The sequence below is a fragment of the Arachis hypogaea genome, chromosome 12, assembly GCF_003086295.3.
Source record: "Arachis hypogaea cultivar Tifrunner chromosome 12, arahy.Tifrunner.gnm2.J5K5, whole genome shotgun sequence".
In the NCBI taxonomy this organism is placed as follows: domain Eukaryota; kingdom Viridiplantae; phylum Streptophyta; class Magnoliopsida; order Fabales; family Fabaceae; genus Arachis; species Arachis hypogaea.
This window is the reverse complement of record NC_092047.1, coordinates 116,106,281-116,130,172: the sequence shown is the minus strand read 5'-3', so window position 1 is coordinate 116,130,172 and position 23,892 is coordinate 116,106,281. Positions and strand designations below refer to the sequence as shown.

The 23,892-nt window shown below is 31.8% G+C and overlaps 2 protein-coding genes across 15 annotated transcripts; both read left to right on the top strand.

The window, feature by feature from the left end:
• The first annotated feature begins 2,328 nt into the window (after window positions 1–2,328).
• On the top strand, window positions 2,329–9,161 carry LOC112728560 (poly [ADP-ribose] polymerase 2). Its single transcript, XM_025778750.3, has 18 exons — window positions 2,329–2,520; window positions 2,787–3,117; window positions 3,645–3,763; window positions 3,902–3,983; window positions 4,088–4,323; window positions 4,623–4,749; window positions 4,967–5,022; window positions 5,466–5,539; window positions 5,735–5,781; window positions 5,932–5,981; window positions 6,233–6,295; window positions 6,771–6,851; window positions 6,982–7,092; window positions 7,261–7,336; window positions 7,446–7,588; window positions 8,555–8,628; window positions 8,724–8,829; window positions 8,920–9,161. Exons 1-18 carry the CDS (start codon window positions 2,437–2,439, stop codon window positions 9,016–9,018), a joined length of 1,959 nt encoding a protein of 652 aa, XP_025634535.1. The 5' UTR covers window positions 2,329–2,436; the 3' UTR covers window positions 9,019–9,161.
• Window positions 9,162–17,651: 8,490 nt separating this feature from the next.
• Window positions 17,652–23,354, top strand: LOC112728559 (putative disease resistance RPP13-like protein 1). 14 transcript variants are annotated; one of them, XM_072209924.1, is made up of 7 exons: window positions 17,658–21,148; window positions 21,465–21,528; window positions 21,768–21,857; window positions 21,945–22,027; window positions 22,145–22,249; window positions 22,460–22,562; window positions 22,683–23,354. In XM_072209924.1, the coding sequence occupies exon 1, from the start codon at window positions 18,543–18,545 to the stop codon at window positions 21,141–21,143; it is 2,601 nt and encodes an 866-aa protein (XP_072066025.1). In that variant the 5' UTR covers window positions 17,658–18,542; the 3' UTR covers window positions 21,144–21,148; window positions 21,465–21,528; window positions 21,768–21,857; window positions 21,945–22,027; window positions 22,145–22,249; window positions 22,460–22,562; window positions 22,683–23,354. The 14 variants fall into 14 exon arrangements, with proteins under 14 accessions (XP_029146753.1, XP_072066025.1, XP_072066031.1 ...); XM_072209930.1 differs by having other exon boundaries at window positions 18,542–21,148; window positions 21,969–22,027; XM_072209929.1 differs by having other exon boundaries at window positions 18,542–21,148; window positions 22,687–23,354.
• Window positions 23,355–23,892: the final 538 nt, after the last annotated feature.

Genomic DNA, 23,892 nt, shown 5'->3' with positions numbered 1-23,892 from the left:
TAAATAATATGAATCAATAAAATTAAAAAAATAAATTTAATTAGTAGCATTAAATTAAAATATAGTATATTTTTATTTGATTGATAGTTGTTTATATTGTTTAAAATAATCATTATTTACCTAACACTCCCCTTAAATCCTAAACAACACAACATTTGTGTAGGCGTTAATTAAAAAATAGGGTGAATGCATTCTTCTACATTAATAATAAATTATTATCATATATGTGATAAGAAAAAGGGTCTTATTAATTATAATATTATCATATATTATCTTGAACTTCTTCTAAAATATTTAATTCATCATACTGAAAAGAATTTAGAGGATAGTTCAATTAGATTCTGTTAATATTATAAGTGCAGAAAATACATAAAAATAATTTTACATGAGAGAAAATAAAAAGAAGTAAAGAGTTTATAAGAAAAGAGATTTATTAATTTAAAGAATTTTTTACGGTAGTCCAACAAATTCACATGTAGTGATAAGAACCATCACGAAAAAAATATCAATTTATTCTTTTCGAAAGATTTAATTGTCATATATTGAGAGTATATTTTTGTTATCAAATTAATTAATTTATATGAGATAATAGATAATAGATGGTTGAGTTAACATTTTTGTTGTTACATAATACTAATATATAGAAGGTATTTTATGGCAACTAGTCAACTATAATGATTATAAAATTTTGATATGACTTAAAAAATATAATTAAAATTAAGGTTGCATTAGCTATCATAATTATATTTATCATATAATTCTCTAATATAAAATTTGATTGAATATTAGTGTAGACATGGTTTTTACATTAATGTACATAAAGTAATTAAATCCATTAATTTTTGCCAAACAAAATTTAGGTTGTCAAGTGTCAAGAACTTAAGATTGTATTTTTTTTCAAGACAAATAGAAGCAAGTTTTTATTATTTTTTCATTAATGTTTTGGTCTTGAACTCTTTTTTTTATTTTTTTTTCCATTTGTTTTGAACTTTGAATCATTTTTTTCTTCGGAAACTTTTTATTTGCCCCTACTATTGGGCTTTTTTTATAGAATAAGGTTCAAACAAAGAAACTTAATGCCATTTCAAACAGGTTAAAAAGTCCAAAAGCCACAACCCATGATTAAACGCAAAACAAAGTATGACCAAGAAAAAAGAAGCAAAACTAAGGTTAATTGAGCCCAACATTAAAATAAGAGTAATCTTATCTTTGGTTAATTTAGAAAAGCTGATTAGACCATTTTTGTAGAGAGGTAAAAAAAAAAATGAAAAAGAAAAAGAGTTGAGCAAAAAAGAATATACCTCTAAAAAGACCTCAAGAGACAAGAGATACCGGCTCTAACAATATCTAGTTGGTTATTTTTATTTTCTAAAATTAGAAGTGAGATTTAAATTTGATATCTCTAAATAAAGACGAAAAATTATATTATTTGAACTATAATTCGTTAGTTGGTTGATTAAATCAATAGAAAAGGATAAGTTGGTCCCTGACATTTTTGTCCCTGACCTTTAAAAAATACTTTTAACTCTCTGACCTTCACAAAACTCGGACTGGTCAACGGAAAATGCTTGTCACGCGTGGAAATCTTTCCTCTCACGCGTATGTGTCGTCTGGAAAATTTCTCTCTCACGCGTATGCATTTGTCAAAAAGAATACTAAATTAACATTTTGATGTACAATGCAAGGCTGTGATGATGCAAAAAATAAAAAAGAAAATGAAAAAAAAAACCAACGAAAAATATTACTAACAGTTTCATCATTGTAACTTTCTCTAATCAGGCTGTATCATTCTTACTTTTCTCCCATTTCATGCCTTGATATGTTTGTTTGAGTGATTTAAAGTTTTGAAAGCAAAAATGACTTAAAAGAAATAAAAAAAATGCAAAGTGGAGAATTCATGAAAAAATGAAGTATTATTAAATTCATGGTGACGTGTAAGCGTGACTACGCGTACGCGTGAGACGAAAGTTTTTCACATGACCGTGAGAGAGGAAAGTTTTCCGGACAACGCATACGCGTGACAAGCATTTTCTGTTGACCGAGGGACTGATCCGTCCGAATTTTGTAACTTAAAAATATTTTTCAATAACCAAAAACAAAAATGTCTGCAGGACAAAAGGACAGATACCTATTTGTTTTTTTCTCTTAAATCAAAAGCTTTTGTACAACCAAAAAAAAATTCAAAAGCTTTTATTTTTATTAGAGTTTACGAATTTAAAAGTGAAATATATATATAATGTGTTATCGTGCGAAGCACACCTCATAAATTGACGATTTAGTCCTTGTCCCTGTAAAACGACGTCGTATATAAAGTTCTCTACTCCTCTTCAGTGTTCGGAAAAGTTTCGTTCGAAGTTTTGAAAAGAAGCTTTTCAGAGCCAGAAAAAAAAAGCGCTTCCAACCAAAAATCGATTCCACTTCGAAGAAGAAGAAAACATGTCAAGTAAACTGAAGGTGGAGGAACTGCGAGCTCACCTCCAACAACGTGGACTCGCCACTACTGGAACAAAACCCACTCTGGTTAGTGGTCACTACATTCTCACATTAATCGCACTATTCACCATATTTTTGTTCCAATTTGAAAAATGAAGAGTATAATTTTGACAATGATGTGTTTAGTGTTAGTTCAAGTTGTTCAAAGTTAGTTTTTTCTTAAGTAATTCTCAAGTTCGAGTTATGTGAATGATAAAAAAAGTTTTTTTTTTGTTTAAATTTCTTTATTTATTTTATTACTCGAGTTAGATTAGTTAGAGTCTAGTGCATTTTGAAGGATGATTGTTCTACAGGTTCGGAGACTTGACGCTGCACTTCGCAAAGAAGCTAAGGAAAATTCTGTTGGTAATGCTGATGGTTCTGGGTATGGTGTTGGTGCTGATGGTGATACTTTGTTATTGGCGGGTAATAAGAGAGTGAGAGAGAGTGAAGGTGATGATGGTGAGAATGGTGACTCTAATCGTGGTAACAAAATCACTTCCATTGAGGAGCTTCGTGAGTTGAGTGTTCAGCAGCTTCGACAACAAGCTTCCCTTCATGGAATTCCGGCCTCTGGTTCCAAGAAACAGTTGGTTGAAAGAATCTCTCAGCTGTTGCGAAAGGGTTCTGATAATGTAGAGGATGGTATGCTTCTCATTGATGCTATGCAAATGGCTTTAAAAGTTCTTATTTTGATATGGGAGAATTTCTTTTCCATTGATGGAAGTTCTATCCTTGTGAATATTTGTTGCATTTGAATGTTTTAATCTCAATAGTGTGGACCGAGAACGCAATATAGGTGTTTCTATAGAATGTGAAAACTAATCCTGACATGTTAATTTTTCGATCCCCAGTTAACTTCTAAAGGAGGTATTGTGATATTGCCTCCTAAAATTGGTTATTTATTGTTGTTTCTAAGTTCAAATGTAATCATGTTAAGTTTCAAGTTCCAACTCCGACTTTGTTTGTCTGAGAAGAAAAATGAGGATTGAGGATACTAGTGGTTCATTATTATATAAACATCTTATAGTAGATGCTTTGAGATTTGGGAGTGAAATGGATGATTCTGAGAATGGGTTGTCACTTTCCTTGTTACTTAGTTTTGAGCATAGGCATTGCATATTTGGTCTTCCTTGTTAGTATTTAGAGTAGTGAATATGATGTGTCTGCAGAGGAGGCTACATCATGTAAAGAAGAGGAAAAGATAGTGACTGCAACCAAAAAGGGTGCTGCTATTCTTGATCAGTGGCTGCCGGATCATATCAAATCACAGTATCATGTTCTGCAACTGGCAAGTTTCTAATAGTTGTTGCATTGCAAATTTTGTTAGCGAGATACTGTTGTTGACATTGATACCTTCTGTTCAGTTTGGATAGTTAATTACTTGTAGGGGTTTAAATTGACCAGTGTTTTTCTTAATACGATGCAGGGTGGTGAAGTCTATGATGCCATGTTAAACCAGACAAATGTTGGGGACAACAATAACAAGTTCTATGTGATTCAAGTTCTTGGTTAGTCGCAAATTTGTGTCACTTGGCTTGTTGAAAGTTTGCTCTACTTTTGGGTTTATCATTCCACTGGTTTTTCTGACCACCTGTGTCATAATTGCTCTCAGAATCCGATGATGGCAGTAAATTTCTTGTTTACAATAGATGGGGAAGGGTAGGTGTAAAGGGTCAAGACAAGATACACGGACCTTTCACATCAAGTGCGCATGCCATTGTAGAGTTTGAAGATAAGTTTTTGGCCAAGACCAAGAATGCTTGGTCTGATAGGAAAAACTTTATTTGCTACCCAAAGAGTTATGTATGGTTGGAAATGGATTACAGCAGCAAGGAAGAAGAATCTACAGTGAGTACTATTGACTTGACTATTCCCCTTATTACATAATCCATTTTCCTTTTACTCATGTAACTTGAATACTTAATGTGCCTTTTGTAACTAATTCTCATCCTTTTGAAATTAGTTCACGTTATCTTATATAAGAGGAATTTTTCTTTTTCATATTTATGGATTTTGGAAAGGACTTCACTCATTTCTTGTTGATGGTAATTGATGTTATCTTCCCTTGTGGTTATGCTGGTGGAGAGGAACCTAAAGGAGGAAGAAACTATTTTAGTTGGTCATTCTAAATGGGCAGTTGCTTTCAGGTCACAGAAAGTGCTGGCCATGAATTGAAAAAGCAACCTCTGGAATCAAAACTTGAGCCTTGTGTTGCAAAGTTTATATCTCTTGTTTGCAATGTGAGCATGATGAATCAGCAAATGATGGAAATAGGTTAGTTATTGCTCCCTTCAATTGGATGAGTTCTGGACCATATTATCCAAAAGCATGCTAGACATTCAGCTTAGTCTTTTAAATCATCTAGATGGTTTCCAAAGATACAACAATATCAAGTCAATACTCATTGTCATGCTTTTGAAACCCCTTCTTTAAAATTTTGATATAGCCTAATTCAATATTCGTTATCTTTAGCTCTGGGATCTTTTTTCAGGGTATAATGCAAACAAGTTGCCCCTTGGAAAACTTAGCAAATCAACAATTCTAAAGGTAAGTATTAGGGCACCACAATTGTATTTTATTTTACTTTATTTTTTGGCATATGTTTAATTTAATCTATTGTTCCTTTAGAAGTTCATCTCATACTAATTTTCTGTGCTTCTATAATGTTGTTGATGAAAAATCAAATTTCATTGATACTGTTGAACAACCAAAGTACATCTGGGTACTTATTGGTGGTGGAAAAAAAATTGCACCACGAGGTGAAGTTTCAGTGTTATATGGAAATTATTTTCCCCCCTTTAATCTGCTTTTCTCTATGCTTTTAGAATATAAAGTTAAACCCAAGGTCGTTAAATCTTGATGACACGCACAAGTTATATTGTAGATGAATCTTTTGTTCACATCATGTTGGGAACTGCTGTTTCAACTTGCATGCATTTTACATCCTGTTTTCTAGAAAAATAACCGTTTATATTTCTTAAATAATTTAGGGCTATGAAGTTCTCAAAAGACTTGCTGATGTGATTGATAAATCTGATAGGAGAGCCCTTGAGCAATTAAGTGGGTAAGAAGATTTGGTACTTTGTTGTTCTCAATGTTCTATGCTCTTTTATTGTTTCGGTTGAAGTCATTTACCTTTTCTTACCTATTTGCTTTTCAAAGAGCTGATTTGCCTATATATCATGACTTGAAATTTTCCATTTGAGCTTTAAGAAATTGGATCACCTCATTATCTAATTGGGTTCATTGCTTATTACAGAGAATTTTACACTGTAATTCCTCATGATTTTGGATTCAGAAAAATGCGTAAGCTCTCTCTCCCATACCTTTTTCCACCTGCCCATGTACTGTTTTATTCCATGGTTTAAATTATAATTGTGATTTTTTCACAATTAATTGTGGGTTTTGTGAACTCTTTTCTCGGAATCATACTAATCGATATAGAAATATAAACAGGAGACTTTGTTATCGACACCCCTCAAAAGTTAAAGCGAAAGTTGGAAATGGTAATCCTTTATTCCTTTTCTTTTTTCTTATATGTATTCTATATGTGGTGGCTACTTGTTATGGGTGCTGTTATATTATATATTTTCGTTTAGTGCTTTGTTTTGTTTCCCGTTAACCTCAGCAGCCTCCTTGTCCCCTGAGGCTATTCACCATCTTCCTTCAATTTCCTTGCAATGGTTCAGAACAGTAAATTAGTTTTACCTATTTTTATTTAACTTGATCTTTTTTGGCTCCTTGTAATCAATTAAAGGTTGAAGCTCTTGCTGAAATTGAGGTTGCGACAAAGCTATTGAAGGAGGATAAAGAAATGCAGGTATCTCTTGTTTAAACTTCTTTCTTGTGGATGGTTGGCAGTATCTGGAATTTTTTCAAGCATTCTTATCAAAATTTATTTTGGATACTGCCATAGGTGCTGAACTATGATAGAAATGTTTATGATATAAAATGTTAAATTAAACCCTAAGTGATGATGAATTACTTACGGATACATTTTATTCCAATCTTCTAAACAACATCGGAGTGAGAAAATATTATATGGTTTTGTTTTTAATTGTCATAGTGAAATGAAGGGACAGCATAGACTAGTTAGTATGTTAGGCATCACAAAATATTTTATTTTGAAATAATTATTTCCATTGGTATATTTTTTGAAAATTAAACATATGATGTTCAATTTAACACAATCCTGTACAAAAAGGATGGACTCCTTTCCCGATGATATCTACTTTTCTAAATTACTTTCTGTATAGACTTGTTATACTTTATGACTGATCTTGGAATTGCTGTAGGGAGATCCCCTTTATGCACATTATCAACGCCTTCATTGTGAACTCTTACCAGTTGAATCTGGTAGCAAGGAATTCTCCATGGTAAGCAATGATGTTGTCTTTTCCTGTAAAATATTAAATCAGACCTTGCTGGAGATGTGAAGCATAAATTGTTAACCCTGACTCCTACTGGTCTCATTTGATATCATGTTGTCCCTGTTGATGTCATCAGATTGAAAGATATATGAAGAACACTCATGCAGAAACACATTCAAACTATTCAGTGGAAATTGTTCAAATATTCAGGACTTCAAAAGAAGGAGAGGCTGAACGCTTCAAAAAGGTGTGATTAATGCATGATTGAATAAGAATTTTTTTTTCTGTGATATTTTCTTCTGCAAATATAATATATTCCAACCCCCCCCCCCCCCCCCCAAAAAAAAAGAGAGTAAATCCTATTATGTAGACATTTTGAATTAAATCTATAGGTTTTTTCCACTCTATATGACAGTTTTGCGGCACAAAAAATAGGATGCTTTTGTGGCATGGTTCTCGGCTCTCAAACTGGACTGGAATTTTATCTCAAGGTCATTCCTCTCTTAATTGTTGAATATTGCATCCATGTGCATGCTGTTGTACAAGTTAATATTGTTTTGTCGCTACAATATCCGAGTGAATTTGATGAACCATTGTCAGGTTTACGCATAGCTCCACCTGAGGCACCTGTAACCGGATACATGTTTGGGAAGGGGGTATACTTTGCTGACATGTTCTCCAAAAGTGCAAATTATTGCTATGCTACTCATACCGCTACAGATGGAGTGCTCCTTTTATGTGAGGTTGTTTCTTATCTTTTAGTGAACATTGTTGCTTCATGGATAAGTACGATTTTAGGATTGAAAGTCCCATTACCAATATCACCAAAAGATGTGCATGTCAATCATATTAGCTAACTACAAGAGCTCCAATGTTGATTTTTCATTGTTTTGTTTTCCCATGTTTTCTGAAACATAATGTGAGTATTGCACCTAAGGTTCCATTTATAAGATGAGCCTTACAATATGTTCATCATTGATCCACATCTTTTGAAATTTCAATTTATATTAACTAGATTTAAATCTGCATGATGCGCGAAAAAATATAAAATCTAAAATGAGATTTTTTTTTGGGGTAAAAAAATAATTGTATTTTAAATAAGTATCATATTTGTCTATTTGAATAGTATATTATGACTATTACTTTCTCATATAGTTACATATGCCAAAATGTTCAAATAGACTAATTAGAATTTTTTGTTGCTTATTAAAATTATGTCGCGAACTATTAATTTTTCGTATGATCATATATGATGAACTGTTTTATGAATTAATTAAAAATTTAATAATAAAATGTACTCTCCAAATAGTTGTCTAAGTAGTAGTAGTAGGTGGCGTGACAAATTTATAGAGAACTTAAGAATTTATGTATTAGTTTATTATAGCACTACTTTGGTATCTTTTATAATATAATTGGTTAATTTATTGTGGAAAATTATGAAATTGATACTGAATTGATTAAATAGATGCTATTCTTTATGATAGTACAAATGTGGTTATATAAATAGATGTTTTTTCTCTATATTATTACAAACTAAGTTTAGTGTTGATATCGACAAATTTATACAAAACTTAAAACTTATATGTCATTCACTTACTGTAATATTAGTTTAGTTTCTCCTTTTATATAGATTTGTTTTTTTGTGCATTGTGTCATTATTCATTCTGATATTCATCTTCATGAGAGTGATTTTTTTTATTGTACTCTAGGTTGCACTTGGTGACATGGCTGAATTTCTAACAGCAAAGTATGATGCTGATAAGTTGCCTGAAGGAAAACTTAGGTTTGTTTCTCCAATTCCTCAATTGTTAATATTTAAGTATATAAAGTGGCCAAGTCGAGTTTTCTAATTGAAATGTTTGCAATCTCATGCTGCAGCACAAAAGGAGTAGGAGGAACATCACCAGATTTTTCTGAAGCCCAGGCACTTGAGGACGGGGTCGTTGTTCCCCTAGGAAATCCCAAGAAAAATCCAAGCTTTAAGGTAGGCTAAGATTTTAAATTTCAACAGCAGATTTCTTCATTATTATACTTGGATTTTTTACATTTATTCTGTTATCACTTTGCATTGCAGGGTTCTCTTTTGTACAATGAGTACATTGTTTATAATGTGGAACAAATTAAGATGCGCTATGTTGTTCATGTAAATTTCAACTTTAAGCCAAGACACTAATGGTAAAAAATGTATGAACTTATATATATCTTTACTGAGAGAAAGGTTTGTACTTTTTCTGCTATTTTGAGGAAAAATGTTTTAAACAAGGGTAAAAAAATGTTATGCCCTCATTGAATTAGAATATGGTTTACCATTATAAACTACACATATTAGTGAGTGGTTTATAACTGACAATACACAATAGAGTGAGTCACAAGGAAGAAATAGAAATCAGGATATCTACTGAGATAGAATTAATAGAAGCAAGAAGTGTCAACTATATCTAAAACACTCACTCCTTGGTTTTTTGCATGGTTTTTTGTGAACTCCAATGCCTGAAAAGGAAACTCTGGGTGGTGCACGCCAATGACTGTGTATATCCCCGTATAAAACATGCATAGTTTTCATTTTGTTCACTTTTGTGCTTCATTTAAACCAGTATGTTGGCAGGTAAAATAGGCTAATAGCTACTCACAGAAAGTCAACAAATGGCAATTTGGCCAAACATAATTCAATTCCATGACATTATTGTGACGGAAGTAACGACTTCACTTGCTGTTTGGGAGCAATTTCCTTGAGAAAAAAATTTGAAATAAATGACTCCCATTTATATATATAGTTATATACTCTTTACATCTTTTTTTCATTTTTCACCTAAAACTCATAAAGTCTGTAAAGGTTAAGAAAAAAAAATGTAAAGAGGGGGATAATGGTCATGGACATGGTAGATTGGTAGTGGTTCCATGCTGGAATCATTAAACCAAACATAAGTCTTTTGTTTTCTTTTTCTTGTTCTTATAAATCCGTTAGATACATAATCATTTACCCAAATTTAATGAGGGTAAAGAAGCAAGTGACTTTTGGCTGTGTTGCTGTTCCTTTTTCTGAAGCATAGTCAAACACACACATCAATTGCTGTAGAATTTCAGCTGCTTGTTGGGAGCATGATTTGAGTTTTAAAAGCCTTTGAATCGTAGGGTGGTGCCTGACCAAATAAAGCATTTTCATTTTTCAACATACCCAACCCAAGTGCATGGTGCACACGCCAATATTAAAGACCCTTAGATTTCATAATGACCTCATCCAGAATCTATGTTCTTATCCCACAAGATAGTGGCATGGCCAATGTTCTTACAAACCCCATAACTGCTCTAATATATGTATAATACATGGAACTAGACCTACTAACACCATATTGGTAGAGTGGTGTTGATTTCTTTCTACTGATCTCATGTTCCTCTCTTGGATGATGTTTAGTGAGTGTTTTTTAGAATAAAAAATAGACATTTTGCTTGTCATTCTATTCTTCTTCTGTTTTTTTTCCCTCGAAACAGGTTTGTGTCTCTTAAAATCTCCGTATTTGGGGACTTATACAAATGTTATGAAGAAGTTTTCTTCAATATGGATTAGATTGAATTCTTAATAATAAAGCTAGAATATTCATTAACCAACTTGGATTGATCGAGTGGCTAGTTCATTCTTCTGCTTAAACAAGTGGCCCGTGCCAAATCCTTAAATGGAAATCAGATATGCGACGGATTAGTCCTTGGTCTGTCGGATTGGGGGAGAATATATGCAACCAAAAAAAAAAAAGAAGCTAGATTATTAGTTGCAAAGTAAAACCCCAAGAAAGAGAGATATCGCCCTTCCCCTTCAAAGTAGACCTTGCGGTTCTTTAATGCATACATGAGTGCTTGTGAAAATTTAGTAGGAATAGAGCGTGACATGTTTCATGGTTTTTCCTTTGTGCATAATTGAAGTGGCATGGTAGAACAGCAAAGTAGGGGTGGTGGTAGTAATGATGGGGTTGCTGCTTGTGTATGTAAGATTTGACCTATGTAGAAAAACTAAACTAGGATTTAAACCATTGCCGCACGGCACACCTTCGTAGCATGCTATTCATCAAACTTTGCAATGTTTCATTACTCCCTCGTCACCAAGGGGAAAACCTCTCATAACACAACTTCTTCTTAGGGAATTCTCTGTTGTGAAACTAGCTTCCTTCTTTTCCCCTAGCTTTGTATCCTTTTTGATGCGATAAAAAGTTGGAAGTAGCAGTATAATCAGGTCAGAATTGGATCGGTTTTGAGTGAATTTGAGAATCGAATCGATTAAATTTGTTCAGTTTAGATTGAATTGTATTAGTGTAATTTTTGTGATTGGACCCAAACCCATCTAAACCAATCAATTTTGGGATGGATTGTTTCGAGTAATCATGTATCCGATTAAAATAAAATATGTGAGAAAATTGAAAAAAAAGGAAAAAATGAAAAAAAAAATTTATGTAACACTTGAAAATAAAAATAAAAAGAGAAATGGTGGGCTCAGGTGAGATTAAGATTAGTAAAAGTTATATATTATATATTTTATTTTTTTAATATAATATATTAGGTTATTGGCGAGTCAATTCGAATTATGTGACTACAAATCTGATACATGAACCAATTAAGACCAGGTATAATATAATATGATTTTATCCGTTATCTGTTGGGTAAAATGCCTAACATAATTGGGTAATAAAATTATCCGTACTTTATACCTTTAGTTGAAAGTGATTTTTGCATTAAAAAGAAAACCAAGAATTAATAATTAAATTAGTTTCTAATTAATAGAAGCATTTTTTAAATTTGTCTTTAAAATATTTTTCTAATTAAATTGATCTTTTAAATATTATAAATTAATTATATTTGTCTTCCAGTCATTCTATTAACAATTTTTATCAACGATTGATAATCTAAAATAGTAAAATATTAGTTGACAACATACATAATAGCTAACATGTCTGATTGGATGCTAAATAAATATGTTTATGAAAATTTATCAATTTAGTCTCTTTTACCAATTACATAAAACCTATACTAAATTTGACTTAACAGCTAAAATGATTTATGAACATATTTGGTGAACGTCCAATTGGATATGTCATATATGATGTATGCTATCAATTAGCATTTTATATTATCAATAATTGACGAAAATTTTTTAATAGAATAATTAAATGACAAATTTAAAAAATCTCAATTTTTTAAGAATTAATTTGACTATTAATCTAAAAAGTCAAAGTATTCATATAAATCATAGGTTAGTACAAGTGTAATTATCCTTTTGACTATGCACTAATCTAAGATAATCGCTAATTAATGTACATAAATAAACAATTTTTCATATTTTATCTAATAATAAATAATGAATTATGAGTAGATAATAATGTAAGTCAAGTTAGTTCTTTTATTAATTTTTTTAATATGTCACCACATGATATGTTAAAAATGTGATATGTGATAGACTTAACACATTAACAATTATAAGAAATATATTAGTAAAAATAATAAAAAACTAATTTAACTTAAATATGATCTTTAAAAATTAAATTATATATGTGTGTGTGTGTTATTTTATTCATTTTTAATATATATTTACACGACTAACTAATATGAAAAGTGAATTTAATATAATATATAGAGTATGATTGTATCCATATACAAGTACCATTCACACAAGTTAAAAAGCAGATGAATAATGACGTAGGTATTTGAATTAGAAATGGATAGGGTTAGTGGCTGGGTTACTTATCTGGTTAGCCTTTGGATTTGATGTAGCTACAAGTCTAGAAGGTTGCAACATGGTGTTTATTTTTTTGTTGCTCACGGTATCTCCCAATTCGACAGGTCAAGGACTAATCCGTTGCGGATCAGAGCTCCATTTAAGGGTCTGCCGTTGGCTAATAGATTGCTGCATGCACAAGGCGGGATTCGAACCTCCGACACTTATTTAAGCGGACGAGTAAGCTAACCACTCGACTAACCCAAGTTGATTGGTGTTTATTATTATATGTACGAAGTAGGAGGCAGGCATGAAGTATGTTGAGTCCATGATGGGCAGTGTTTTGGTATTAATATCAAGTCATTGAAATTCTTGTGCTGTTAAAAACTCACCAAAAACATTGGGAAGAAAAGGTAAAGGCCTATTACACATAGGGAATGATATCAACCTAGCTAGGAAGCCTCCCCACACAACTTTCTCTAAAACTCACACATGCAAATGATGCAATAATACTTGAAAACTTTGCATGCCAACACGCAAAACCCAAACCTATCTGCACTCTTACATTATGAAATTTTCCCTTCCTTGTTGCTTCCACCATTCAATCCAATTCTTTTCAAAGATTTCTATTTGATTGAATTTGTAGATATATTTTTTTATGATTTATGCATAAAATTTTTTAACTTTTACGGTAAAATTGATTTGAACAAATATAAGTTAACATAAGATAAAATTTGTCTTTAAATTATTTTTTATTATCATAAATGATTATGAAAAATTATTTTTATTAAAATTTATTATCCAAAATTGTTTTATATTTTATTATTATATTATTTTTTAAATCAAAATAATATGATTAGGGACGAATTTATGCATTAGAATTTCAAAAATTATTTAGTACTTGATAATAATGGTTAGTTGTTTCTACTACATAAGTAATTTTGACTCCACTCTAGTAAATTATTATCAAAATTATTTTATTAACTTTAACTCTAATAATATATAAAATTATTATGTTAAATTAATTTCAAATTAAAGATGATGATTTTTTAACTTATTTTAATATTAACTTTTATACAAAAATATTTTATTGAATCGACAATAAAAAATTATTTAATTTTTTAAAAATATAAAACCTAAAAAAATAAAATTCTAAATTATTTATTATTATTTTATTATTTTAATTTTATTAGTTAGATAATTTAAAGACTAATCATATTTTATAATAACATAGTAGAATTGTAAAAATTATTGTCATGTTATGAATACTTTATTTTTGCTGTTAAAGTTTTTTAGATTTATCCGTCATTGAATATGACTAATGTTATTATTTATTAAAATTTACCAACATATTTTATCTATTCTTAAATTGTAGTAGCTATATTTGTACTTAAAAATAATTTTATGTTTTTTTTTTAGTTTAAACACTTAATAAATCTGCTAATAAAGATAAGAAAATCCATAAATGAATATACAATATCTTCTCACAACAATGATAAATTTATTAGTTTAAAATCATTTATAATATTTTTTTATTAAAAGAAAGATAATAAAAAATTTACTAAAAAAAATAAAATACAATTTATACTTATTATTATTATTATTATGTACGTATAAATACTATTATATATAATTGATTTGATTGATTAGTTATAATTTAATGTGATACGGTGAAACAAAATATTAAAATATCCTATGTCTCTCTCTCCAAAGTTTTGGACCTAGCTATAAATAATGAGTCATTCCCTCGGCTAAGTTCAACTTCAACATCTAAATTCACTTTGTCTCATCAAATTCTCAAGGTTTGTGGAGTGTTTTCTTCTTCATTGAGTGAATAGTTCTTGTTGGAGAAGCAGGGCACGTGCAAATTTTTTTTTTTTAATTTTTATAGTCGAAATTGTTTTCTGCACGTGCTCTTTTTCTCCAACACGGATTTTTCACTCTTTTATTCTACTATCATGTTATTGTTTAGATACAACATTGAATTTGAATAATGGCGCTTCATGAGGTATAAAATCGGTTTGTTTCTTCCTTTGATATTTGTGTTTGTTCATGGGTAGCATTCATACATACCATGATATGTTCAAAGGAGAAGCAATTTTCATATATGAGATTCAGAATCATGTTACATGTACTCGCTTGATTTCATTAGATGTATTATAATGAATTTAAGTTTTTATCCACTTCAAACCATAGTTTTAAGGAGGAAAAATTAGAATCCTAATACGCTAAAAGATAAAATGAATTTGTATATCATTATATCAACAATTGATGATTATCCCATAAATAATATATAGTTTAATTTCATAACATTCTAAGCATGATTGTTAATGTATGAGTAGTGTTTGTGGTTTGAAAATTATAGACCAAATGTCAACTTAGTGCATGTAAATCAGCCATTGGTAGTTATATATTGATTTAGTGATATTTTTTTTGGAGTGTAATACAAGTTAGTGCTGCAAATGAACAAGGCCTATGTATAGATTGTAATAATGTAATTGAAAATGATGAAATGTACATTAAATGTTTTCACCTTATTTTCTCTCATGGGAGGTTCTAGACTATAATATATACTATATAGTATATAGGGAAGCATTATGACAAATTAGGGTAAGCAACTATGAAATTTATATTAGATGGAATAATTTTCACAAACACTTGTTGATGCTAGTTTAACTATGTAACTATTTTACACTTCGAAAAAGTCTAAGAGTTCAGCACTTTTATTAAAATTTGGTTAGCATTAAGTCTGTAAAAGAAAAATGAGTAATTCTCTATCATTAGATGAAATTTCACACCATTAAAAATACTATTAATAGTTAATTAATGGCTAAAAATTACAAAATCTGCTGATCTCTAACACTCTTCAAAATCAAATTAACGCAATTGATAATAAACATTTTTTTTATAAATTTAATTCTCATTACTATTTTGATTTGAGAGGCATTTTAATGGATAATATACAAAGAAAAAGTATAGGGTACCAATATATTATCTGCCAACTTATTACCAATAATGATTAATTATTATATTTTAAACACATATATAAAAAGACGCATCCAAAAAATATATATAAAAGACACTTCTATCAAACATAACTATAAAAAAGACATTTTTATTAGACACATCTACAAAGACACTTTCATTAAACACCCTTATAAATAAGAGTTAGCAGATGTTGACAGAAATGTTGTTGGTAACGTAGCAGAATTGTTATACAAATATTTAAAGTGTTTGGAGACATATCTCAACCCAAAGTAATATTATCTGAATTTTTGTAGAGACTAAAACTAAAATTCACATTTAAAAGGATTCAAAACTTATTTAGCGAGCGCATGTTTTAATTTCTTATATAATTAAAAACTAATTTTTGTAGAAGTTAGTTTTAGGATTTGACTAGGTGAGTTTTTAAAAAAATATTTTTTAATAGTTTAAAAAATATAAAATTAGTATTTTATGTTAAAAATATTTTTTATTTATTAATTATGTTTAGATATACTAATATAAAAATATTTTTAAAAAAAAGATAAATTATAGGTTTGTAATTTTTTTAAAAAAATATTTTTTAATTTTTTTAATACTTTATTTTTATTATTACAAATTTATCAAATACGATAAAAAAAAAAATCTTTTTATTGAATTTTTTAACGATTTATTAACATCTAAACAAACTCTTATTATTCACTTACAAAAAATGTTCAAAAATAAATTTTTAATACATATTATTATTTAATAAAATTTACACAAAACTATAAAAGGTAATTTTTATTATGCTCATGCAATACATTTAACTGGTACTACTGTCTAATTTATCGGTATACGTTTTTATTCAATTTTTCGTAAAAAATTATATTTTACAACTCGAAAAATTCTGCTGAAGTGAAATCTCATCTCAAAATTTTCTAATTCACATTATAATTTTTTTAACCTATTTTTGAACAATTTAAATTATTATTTTACATTAATTAATTAGTTAATAATTTATGGTTCTTACATTAGGTGCACATGCTCATCGCCATCGAGGTAGAATGGACGAAATCGAAATATACCATTTTTCATCGGTGCTAGCATCCTATACCCAACTCTTCCAACCTCTTTTCACTCCCTATCACCCACGTGCGAATATCAGACAAAAAATTTGTTCCGCAGCGCATGATTCTCATACTCAAATATAATCTCACTATCATCATGTGACAATTGAAATACACCATCACAACAAAAAAATCACTACCAATAGACATTTTTAATAAATTTTTTGAAAAAAAAAATGGGAAAGAAGAAGGATTGAGATTTTTGTGGAGAATACCAACGGTTTAAAAATTCTTTTATAGGTGATTGATTTTTGTCGTACTATATCTTATTTTCAGTGTCAACGTTTTAAGTTAGCATGTATCTGGTTTACACACTAAACGAAATTAGTTTGTTTATATCTTTTTCATTGTGTAAATGAAATACGTGGAGTTCGTTCTTTCCTATGTAAAACATGTGTACACGGGATATGTAGACCTAGATTTGTACCTTATCTCGTTTACATTAAAAATGAGATACGTCTATACTTATCTCCTTTTATAAAGTAAACGAGATAAAACATATTATGAAAATGGTAAAAATTCTCAAAATTATCTTTTTTTTTTCTCACGATATCTCTCAACTCAGCAAGTTAAAGAATAAAGACTAATCTATTACAGTGCTAAACTCTATTTAAAAGTTTGTCGACTGGTGCGTGCTCAAGGCGGAATTTATAATTTAAACATTTATTATATTTATTTTACAAAAAAAAAACTATTTCTTTATCATTTATCTCCACCATTTTCGGCCTTTAGTCCCAACACACCATTTTCTTCATAGAAGTCAACATAAGAGACTTCACTAATATTTGAGCCTTCAAATGCCAAAAAAAAAAAATATTAAGAGTATTTATTTTGTAATGTGTTACAATGTTTATTTTTTTTTCAATAATAATGAACAAGATTTGTGGAAACTAATTGTATGTTGAAATAATATTAGACTAACATGAAAAGGTGAAAATTTTCAGCAATGGGTAATTCCGTAATTGTCCTCGGACATCATCATCTTTATTATTAAAAGCCAGCATTATTTCACCACTTGAGTTTGTCCGAAGACTTCTTCCCTTAGCTCCTGTTTGAGAAAACCCAGAGAGTACATTGCAAACCGTGAACCCTTCTTCCCTCATCCTTCACCTTTTTTTCTTTCTTGTGATCTCATCCGCTGCACTTTAGATCCAATCATGGCTGCAAAACTTTATGGTGGAGCTTATCTCACCTCCTTTGTTGATGCTATTTTAGATAAGTTGTCCTCAATACTTGAAGATGACTCTGTCCTCAATGGAAACCACTCTGCCCTCGAGTTGCTTGGAAGGTTGGAGAAAAGTCTGTATGAGGTTGGACATGTGCTTGATGATGCTGAGCAGAAGCAGTTCACTAACAAGAGAGTCAAAAAGTGGCTTGTTGATCTCCAAGATGCTCTCTATTTTGCTGATGATTTGCTCGATGAACTCTCCACCACTAAGGCCGCCATCCCCGCCACTCTAAGAGATCCAGGTATCTCTTCTTCCTGTTCTTCTCTTGTTAATTCATATATTGAAGGTACTGGCGACATGGAAAAAATAGTTGGTACACTAGAGTCTGTTGTAGCACGTAAAGATTTACTTCGTCTGGAGAAGAGTGCCAAGGTGGACATGCCGAGAATTCCATCCACATCTCTCGTTATAAATTCTGACATATTTGGTCGGGACAAAGACAAGGACGAGATAATCAAATTGCTGTTAGATGATACTCGTCATGCTGAATCACCTGTGACTGTCATCCCCATTGTGGGTATGGGCGGTATAGGAAAAACTACTCTGGCTCAATTGGTTTACAATGATGACCAAGTGCAGCAAAAGTTTAATGTTAAAGTATGGGTTTGTGTTGGTGAAGTATTTGATGTTCTTAAGGTGACAGACTGTAGTGGAGAAAGCTACTTCTGCTTCTTGCAACATGAATGATTTAGATTCTGTTCAACAACGTTTGAGGACTGAGGTAACAGGGAAGAGGATTTTGGTTGTTCTGGATGACATGTGGACCATTCATTATGATGATTGGAAAACTTTTCTAGGCCCCTTCCAATGTGGAAGTCAGGGAGGAAAGATTCTTGTAACAACCCGCATTGATACTGTTGCTTCTATGGTGAAAACTATTCCAGCTCACAATTTGAGTTTGTTGGATGTTGAACAATGTTGGTTGGTGTTTGCAAATCATGCATTCTTTCCTACTGAATCTCGAGATCGTTTAGCTTTAGAAAAAATTGGTAGAAAAATTGTTGAAAAGTGCAAAGGCCTGCCTTTGGCAGCTCAATCACTTGGGGGCTTATTGAGAACCAAGGATAAGGCAAGCCAGTGGGAAGATGTTTTGGTGAGTGAGATTTGGGAGTTTTCTGAAGATGAGTGTAGGATTCTTCCTGCATTGAGAATAAGTTATCATTATCTCCCTTCACACTTAAAACGTTGCTTTGTCTATTGTTCTTTGTATCCTAAAGATTATGTACTCAGTAGCCATGAATTGGTGTCGTTGTGGATGGCGGAAGATCTTTTGCAACAACCAGAGAGTGGAAGCATTTTAGAAGAAGTTGGATATAAATACTTAAATGATTTAGCTGCACGATCATTCTTTCAACCATCAAAGAATGGTTATGAAGATTCATTTGTGATGCACGACCTCATGCATGATCTAGCGACATTCTATGGTAAAAAGTTCTTTGTTAGAATCTCTGAACACGAGAATGTAGGCCAACATGATACTAAAACTCGTCATTTGTCATATGATGTCAACGACAGTAATTCAGTCCCGAAGATGTTGGAAGCATGTGAGAGTTCAAGTCATGTGAGAACCCTGTTTCGAATCAAGGCAGATTTATACCGTCAACACAAATTGGGAATTGATCTTGGTCGCTTACTAGCACAGTTGAAGCGCTTACGTGTTTTGTCATTTAAATCATTTAAAATTGATATATTGCCTGATTCAATTGGTGAATTGATCCACTTGCGTTATTTGAATCTCTCTAACACACTTGTCGTGACATTGCCGGAGTCCTTGAATAATTTGTACAATTTACAAACATTGAAGTTGAGAAGTTGTAGAAAACTTAAAAAGCTTCCGTCCAACATGCAAAATCTTGTGAATTTGCGTCATCTTGATGTTTTTGACACTGGTTTGGAAGAGATGCCAAAAAAGATGAGCAAATTAAAAGATTTGCAATTTTTAAGTGACTATATTGCGGGCAAACATGAAGAGAATGGGATTGGAGAACTGGGAGAGCTACCACATCTTCATGGCTCATTGTGGATTAAGAAACTAGAGAATGTTAAGAATAGTGGTGAAGCATCGAATGCAAGGATGGATGAAAAAATACAATTGAATGCCTTATATTTGAGGTGGTCATCATTTGAAGAAAGTGAGGTTTGTGATTCCCAAAGTGAAAAAGATGTACTTGACAAATTACGTCCTCACAAAGACTTGAAGAAGCTATTCATCTGGGGTTACAGAGGTACGATGTTTCCGGATTGGGTAGGGCAGTCTTCGTACCACAACATGACTAAGTTGGAGTTGACGGGATGCAGGAATTGTTGGGTGATTCCTTCACTTGGACAGTTACCCTCTCTGGAGATGCTGATCATTGAAGAGTTTGAGAAGGTGAAGAAGATTGGTGGGTCATTCTATAAGGGTGATGGAACTCATCAGCATCAGGAGGCACCCTTCCGATCCCTTAAATCTCTAGAATTTCGTCATATGGGTTGGTGGGAGGAATGGGAGTCATATGAATGTGATGATGATAATCATGCACCATTTCCGAAACTTGAGGAGCTCCGTATTTATAACTGTCCTAAGTTAAGAGGAGATTTGCCCACTTTCCTTCCGTCTTTGAAATCACTTTGGATTAAAGAATGCGAGGAGATTGGTTGTTATCTGCCAAGAGCTCCCATCCTACGCAAATTAAGAATAGATGGCAAACAGGAAGCAAGAATGCGGGACCAACCACTTTCCATGTTGGAGACACTAGTAATTAATGGAGAGCAGCAGGTGGAGTATGTGTTTGAGGCCATGACCCACACCCAACCAACCTCTCTCAGTTGTTTAGGAATCTCAGAGTGCTCATCAGCTATATCATTTCCAGGGGATGCTTTGCCCCCTTCGTTGAAACAGTTGGGCATATACAATTGCAAGAATGTAGAATTCCCAATGCAACACCAACAACACCACTCGCTACAGAGATTACAAATACACAACAGCTGTCATTCGCTTATATCCTTCGCATTCCCAGCTTTCCCAAATCTCAAGTATCTCACAATCGCAATACGTGAAAATTTGACATCTCTGGAGCTGTCACAGTCACAGTCCCTCCAAGAATTATGGATTGTAGAGTGCCCTAAGCTGGAGAACATAATAAGGCTGCCTGCCTCTTTAACTCAACTCAGAATCTATGGATGTCCGTTGTTGGGTGAAGGCATAGAGAGGAAGGACCCCCACATTTGGCCATCCATTTCCCACATCCCCCACATTGAAGTTGACGGCACATGGATTGAGTTTGACTCAACATCTTAAAACAGGTAACCCTTTTGCTCTTTCTCTATCCCAAAGTGGCTTCACTTCATCTTCTCCAACATCATATTCATTCTCTCCTACATAATCTTACTTTTATTTCAAACATTTATCCTACTCTTTTTTCAGGTAAATACAAAACCCAATCCTCTCTTTTAACACTCTTAATCACCACTCTACTCAATGCCTACTTTCCCCAACATTTAGTATCACAAAACTGTTAACTTTTTTTAGGATACAATCTCAATTTTAGAATTCCTCCTCTCCCCATTTAACCGTTCTACCCCTTTTATTATTATTCCTTCTTTCTTTCTTCATGTATAGGGACATCTATTCATTCTTCTGGGCTTGTCAATTTATTGTATTTGGGTGCTGCACCTCCAATCTTGTAAGGATGAGTATCTATTTGGATTTAAAGTAACGTTTGCTCTATTCTGTTGAAGGATTCCTGCAGAATTAATTGGCATTAAAGTACAATCTTAACATTAAAAATGCTCTTATCATTCTATACTCTTCAAAGTCTCATGTTTCAAATCTGCATTAAACAAACATAGGAAATCTTTGGGCATGCTTAAATAAAGATCTTGTAGAATAATTGAGTTATTCATTTCAATTTTCTTAATGCAGATGATCTTAAAAGTTTTCTATGTACTAATTCTTTGCTGGTTGAGTACATGGACAAGGAACTTCAAGCTGGAGTGGACCACTCTTAGACTGGTATAATCCTGCACTGCATTACTCTTGTGACTATTTTCTTGTACACTATACTTTCTCATGCACCTTTTTATAACCATTGTGAATAAGGGTTTTGCTTTTACTACGTTGAAGTATGTAAAAGACAACCATCATGCCCATGGTACAGCCTATCTTAATGGGATCATAAACAAGTAAGCACAAGCATTAAATTTATCTCGTGTCTTTTTCCAATTTTCCACAAAATTCTTAGTTGTTGATTTTTTATTTTTTATTTTAACCTACCTGAGAGCATGGTAAAACTTGGTTAGTTGGAGCAAATAATGTTGAAAGCAAGGTTCAGCGGCTGATATAGTGATCTCAAAACAGTATTCCTCAACTAAAGGAAGAAATGAATTCTGAGGCATGTCTTTTGAGTAAGTTTTGAATAGTATTATGTGGCTATTACTGTTAGGGGATTTTGGCCATAATGCGAAATATAAACTACATACAACATAGAATGTTTATTAGAAGGTTATAGTTTTGTTAATTCAAGGATAAACCCTTGAGAATGATGAAATCTTCCCCTTCCAACTTTTGCCTTTGTCATTAACGGGTTTTCTTCTTTTTATTGTTATTTGTGTCAGCTACTTTTGCACCACCCCTTGACTCACCCAAATCTAAGGCCTTTCATTACAATTCATGGGGTTGCTCTTGCTTGCTTGCTTGCTCGTGGCCCTCGTTGGTTTGGTATGCTGTTTACTATCTTAGTATTAAGTTCTGTTGAATTAAGAAATTAATTAACCTTGTGATGACTATGCACTAAGCAAAAATTGTATGAGTTGTTCTAATGTGTTTGTTTTGGCGTAGCAAGAGACGAATCGGAGCAAACTTGGATTAGTTCTAATTAGGAGACCAAAGGAATCTGGGCAAGAATGATGGAGGAACAATGAATCCCAAACAAATCAGATGAGGTGCAGTCTCTGCATCAATTCAAAAGCAGAATTCATGGAAGACATCATCCTCGTACAAAATCAAAAGAAGAAATGGATGATGACATAATTTGCAAGGACAAATAGACCAATCAAAATGCAACAAGATTACCTTCAAATCTTCAATGATATGGATACAGTTGGAGCAATCTGTCAAAAATAGACAGAAAGCTTACAAACTTTTCAAAGAAAAAAAAGGAAGGACAAACTTAGTTTTATATTTTTATTTACAGTAAACAAATATCTTTTTTTTTCTTAAGAGTTTTCATGCCTTTATTGTTTCATTCTATTTTAGGAGAGCTGATATGAGTTATTCTGTTTATACCAGAGAGAGAGAGCTTAGAAAGTGAGAATCAATTTCTGTTATGAAAAAGGCAGAGCTAGGATGTGAGAATATCTGGAAAAAGTCATAGTGCCGTTTGAGAAATTTGTTTTTTGTATTGGCTTGAATTGGTATTTGTAACTTGAATTTGTTTATAGTGAAAAATTCTACCATTTGTTGTGGTGGAGACTGGATGTAGATCCCACTTTGGGATTGAACCAGGATACATCGTGTTGTTCATCTTCTCTATTACAATTTTCATTCACAATATTGTTATAATTGTCATCTGCATATGTTTTTGGCAAATCATGCAATCATTTTATAAAATCACTTTTTAATCATTCAAATCTGCATCACTCTTCCATTTTCTATGTCTTACAATATAGTGCTGCAGGTTGGTGTTTAAGAGTTAGTGTTATTAATTTATTGACGTAAAATTATAATTATAATGCAGGTTGGTGTTTAAGAATTAGTGTTATTAATTTATTGACGTAAAATTATAATTATAATTCATTCTCATTCAGTAAATGGACAATTCAATTCGGTTTTCTCTTTTTTATGCTTTCAATTCCTTCAACTTTGCTTTCTTTCTCCATTTTTTAATTTTTTTTTCTTACTCTCAATCTTTTACTATAATTTTGGCACCTCATTCAGACACAAGTTTGGTTGTGTAGCATTGTTGTAGTGCAAAAATTAAATTGAAAAACAAATCATATGCTTTGGGTGCAGATTTCATTTCATTCCCTAGCTACAATAAGGTTGATTG